General features: G+C 46.6%; 1 protein-coding gene across 1 annotated transcript in view; it reads left to right on the top strand.

The window, feature by feature from the left end:
- Window positions 1-1,303: 1,303 nt before the first annotated feature.
- The window catches only part of SLC60A2 (solute carrier family 60 member 2), a gene marked incomplete at its 5' end in the record, with an annotated part of 3,642 nt that continues 444 nt past the window's right edge, over window positions 1,304-4,501 (top strand). Inside the window, 3 exon segments of the mRNA XM_029084556.1 lie at window positions 1,304-1,420; window positions 3,712-4,497; window positions 4,500-4,501. The exon segment at window positions 4,500-4,501 is cut by the window's right edge and continues 444 nt beyond it. Coding sequence (XP_028940389.1) covers window positions 1,304-1,420; window positions 3,712-4,497; window positions 4,500-4,501 — 905 coding nt within the window.

Genomic DNA, 4,501 nt, shown 5'->3' on the forward strand with positions numbered 1-4,501 from the left:
CATTTCTGTCATCTGAGGTTTTGACTCGTGTAGTTTTACCTCCCATCTTTCAACTGCTGAAACTGCTACTGCACAGAGAAAACAATTGAAGATATCTGTCAAGGAAGCTTTTAAGTGCCAATCTTCAGGTGAAGAGCAGAAATGGACAACTGACAACTTGCTGAGAAGTTACTTTTCAGCTCAGAGTGGGGCACCTGAGAAGGTGCACTTAATACACCCCATCTGTAGCTTTTTCTCTGGGCAGCTCTGCATGCTAGCCTTCAAAAATGTTTAGAGGCATGTATTCCAAATATCTTGCTAGGGCTCTAGGGTTCTGGATATTTATTTTTTCCATTGTTGCTTTTGTTTGAAATTAACCTAAGTTCTTAATTACATCAGTCCTCAGTGATCTTTAAGTATCTGCCTCTCCTGTGATCAAGCATTGATTTGAAAAATCATAAGAGATGTCTGAATTGGTTGGTTCAAGCTTTCTAAAAATTTAATACTGTATATTCGAGATACTATTTGCAGATTATTTTATTATGAAGGTGATTATAAGCAGAGAATGTAACTGCTGAACATCCTCCCAAATGGTAAAAAAATTAATTTCCATCTGCTTACATTGTAAGCGTAGTTAATAACAGCAAAACAAATACAGTTAATTAATGAGTTGCTGCTACACTTGTGATGAGAAATTTTGTACTTCTGTTTCTTAAAACTCCAGAAATCCCTTGGAGTAAATCCCTCATGTGAGAACAGAATATAAATGAAAGTCAAGTCAGCATTTTTATTTGGAGGTTGCTTGTTGGCCAAGGTGCAATAACTTGATAGGATTTTAAGATTTCAGTGATTTGGGCTTTTTAAAATGGAGGCACATTTAATGCTCTGCAGTTTTCGGAGGGAAAATTCATACTGTGCAAGATCACATTTCACTTCTTCCGTGGTGAGGTAACGTTTCTAGATCAGATGTTTGCAGAAGATGCTGAAATGGCACTTCTGAAGTAAAAGTTTGCAAAAGAAGACGACATAGTGTTCGAGTAGCAGATGCTGCTCCCTTTGTAAATAAAGCTTTAGCAAAACAGGTTTTTCATGTAGTGTTTCTATTCTGATGAAACTCCGTTTTTCCAAGTGAAAAATGATTCTGTTGAACTTTTCTAGCTGCTTCTGCTAATCCTGAATTGAGGTAGTTGGGTTACATCAGCTGTTAGGATTTTCTGTAACTTTAATAATGATGAATGTGTTCGTATTTCTTGATTTGCTGTATGATTTAATGGAAACTGTAGTATCTGTGTGTGTGTGTTTGTTTTCTTTTTAACCTTTCCAGCATTATCCATGTTGGGAACAACGGTTGGCCTTTATGGGATACCCTGGTGTAAGAAATCCCTGCTGTTAACTGTCCTGATGTCAGTTATTGGAGGTTCCATGGGAATTCTAGACACGGGTAAGGGACCACGCGGTCCGATAGTTCCTTCACTGAAGTAACTGGAAACTTATTTCAAGCTCACCAGAACTGTTGCTGATATTTCATTTGTCACGTCTTGAATTAAAAGCCGGGAGCTGTTTGGCCTGGCTGGAATTCTTGGATTATTCTGATCCCGAGACTTCCAGAGTTTGTGTCTCTGTAACAGGCCTTCCTGAAGGGGCCTGGGGAGCTGGGTGCCTCTTGCTTCCTGGAGAAGATCAATACGTGTTTCAATGGGCAATTATGGGTGTCAAGAAAGTGTCAACGTGCTCTTTAAACAGTGTTTTCTTTAAATTGCTCATCTACCAGAAGCTAGTGGGGTTACAGTTCGTTAGCGCCAGCTGGAACCAAGTTATTTGTGAGCAAGCCCTGGTGTTTGCTTGAGAGAGACTCTCACAGTTGGTGTGTTGGAGAGTTGGCCACTCAGACCTGGCCAGGTGGTGGCTGGGGTGTCACAGTGGACATTTACTGCCTTGGCTCACTCACAGCACCATGTCATCCATCTCCCTGAAGTAAGGAATGATGGCTGCCCTGGGCCCGCCTCGCTCAGGTGTTTGGGAATACAGATGTATTCTGTGTCCCAAATTGTAAGTCTGTGGCAGGTGCGTACTGCAAACAGCCTGGGGATAAACACTGTTGCTGGAAACCTGTTGAAAGCCAATTTCTTAGTAGAGGTTCCTTATTGGAGGAGGACGTAGTGGTGAAGGTGCAGAGCAAACATCTCCAGGTGCGGTTGGCAAGGCCAGTTGTGCCAGAGGCATGAAAGAGAAACGTCCACAGCAATGAGGTCATTGAGCGTGACCTAGGACGAGTGAGTTAGTGATGGCTGCCTGCAGTGGGCAGTTGGGGTCAGGAGGCGAGGCCATGGCAAGAGACCTAAGCACGCTTAGAGACAGCTGGGTAACGCTGGTGAGCTTGCAGATGGGCATCAGGAAACAACCAAAAATATGCCAGCAGTGGAGTGTGTGGGGTTGTGTAGAAGGTGGTGGTGAAGCCGCAACGGGCGGCCTCTCACCTGGCACCTCCCTGGTGACCTGCCAGCAGTGTGCTGACTTGCCTGGCTTACTGAGGGAGCCCGTGCTTGCTTGCCAGCTCGTGAGGTACCGCTGGGTCTGGTTAACCACCTTCAGGGCAGGCTTACTTCTGAGGAGGAGAAACGGAATCCAAACAGCTCTGGAAGCGTCCCAGCTAGGGCCTGGTTTCGGTGGCTTGGCTGATAGGCAGCAGGGAGGAGTGATGGCTGCACATGTGAACCATCAGCCGCAGTTCTGCGGAGCTTGAGGGAGCTCTGTTGGCACTAAAGAGCCCGATGCAGGATCCAGGAGGGAAAAAGATGGCTTTGCACGGGGGAGGTGATGCTGAACGTCCTGAGTGCACAGGTGTTTTGCTGCCTCCGGTAGGATCGTTACACATGGCACTTGGTTTAAAAATACTTCATATGGGAAAATCCTGTTGGCTTATTGTAAAGATGTCTTCAGCAGGTGGATGTGCTGCTTGGAAGTCAGACCTTTGAGGCAGGGAGGCTTCCCAGCAGGAGAAACTAAGGAAGGCAGTAGAGTGTAGTAACTGCATGCATTTGGAAGTGTTAGTGCTGCGTGACAAAGGTTGCTGGACTGTAGCACAGGAATTTGATTACTGTTCTTACTTTCCTGCATTCTTCTCCAGAACTGCTTAAAAATGCCTCTCTGAGATCTTATTTTCTAGCATTATTGTTGATCTGAGGGTGTTGCAGTTCGGTCTCTGCAGTGGTGTTACTGTAAACCTTTTGGTTCTGGAAATAGCACAAGTCCTTTGAACGCAGCTGGGGTAGTCCCAGCCCATCAGAAGCAAGGGATTCTTGACGTTCCCTGGGATGTTGTTTAGTAAGAGCTCCAATTCTCAGCCCTGTGCATTGTTGCTTTTAAAACTTGTGGAAATGAGAAGCAGTTAAATGTGCTCTTTTGGAAAAAATGCTGAAAAATGCTGCAAGTTGTCCAGTAGGGTAATTAAGTGCAGCCGTTGGTGCTGGGTTAAACCACTATGTGGCTCTTTGTTTTGACCCCTGTGACCGCGCTCCTAAAGCTCAAGCAGTCCCTTGGGTTTCAGCTGCTTACAGGCAGAATTTCAGTTACCTGCAGTTTTGCACGTTGTATTTGCTAACCCTGGTATTACTGCAAATTGTATTAACAACACAGGTTGGTTATGGGGTTTTTTGTTTGTTTTGTTTCGGTTTTTTTTTAACCAATACCTGTTTTCACACTAAAATGACTGATCCTCTCTCCGATCTGCAGGTGGCAATGTCCTGGCGCTGAACACCTGGGGAGCCGAGGCCGGGCCACACATGCAGGCCTTGCACTTCAGTTTTGCTGTCGGCGCATTTGTGGCTCCGATCCTGGCTAAGATGGCCTTGGGAGGCTCCGAATCTCAAGACCTTCCAGTGGCTGCAAAGACAAACGGGTCTGTCCTGAGGTCTGTGCCGACAGCGTCGGCTGCATCGTCGGCACTGAAACACCACCTGGGTGCAGACTTTTTGTGGTCCTATGTTGTCATAGGGACCTATCTCCTGCTTGTTTCTTTCTTCTTTTTTATTTTGTATTCAAAGGGCGGCTCAGCTCGAGACAAGTCGAAGGCTTCTCTGCAGAAAGGCACCTTTGCCAAATACCATTACGCCCTTCTTATTCTCCTGTTCGTGTTCTTCTTCTGCTACGTGGGAGCGGAGGTCACGTACGGCTCGTACATATTCACTTACGCAAAGGTCTTCGCCGAGATGAAAGAAAACGAAGCATCCGCTTTGAATTCTCTCTTCTGGGGCGCGTTTGCCGCTTGCAGGGGAGTGGCGATATTCTGCGCGGCTTGCTTGTACCCTGGCACCATGATCCTGCTGAGCATCATCGGCTCTGCCGTCTCCTCTTCGTGCTTGGCGTTCTTTGCCAGGTACCCAACGTCGCTGTGGGTCGGCTCTGCTGTGTACGGGGCGTCCATGGCCACCATCTTCCCCAGCGGCATTTCCTGGATAGAACAGTACACGGTGGTGCAGGGAAAGTCGGCTTCTCTCTTTGTGATCGGCGCCGCGCTGGGCGA

The sequence above is a fragment of the Antrostomus carolinensis genome, unplaced genomic scaffold (genome assembly GCF_000700745.2).
Source record: "Antrostomus carolinensis isolate BGI_N321 unplaced genomic scaffold, ASM70074v2 scaffold5254, whole genome shotgun sequence".
NCBI lineage: Eukaryota > Metazoa > Chordata > Aves > Caprimulgiformes > Caprimulgidae > Antrostomus > Antrostomus carolinensis.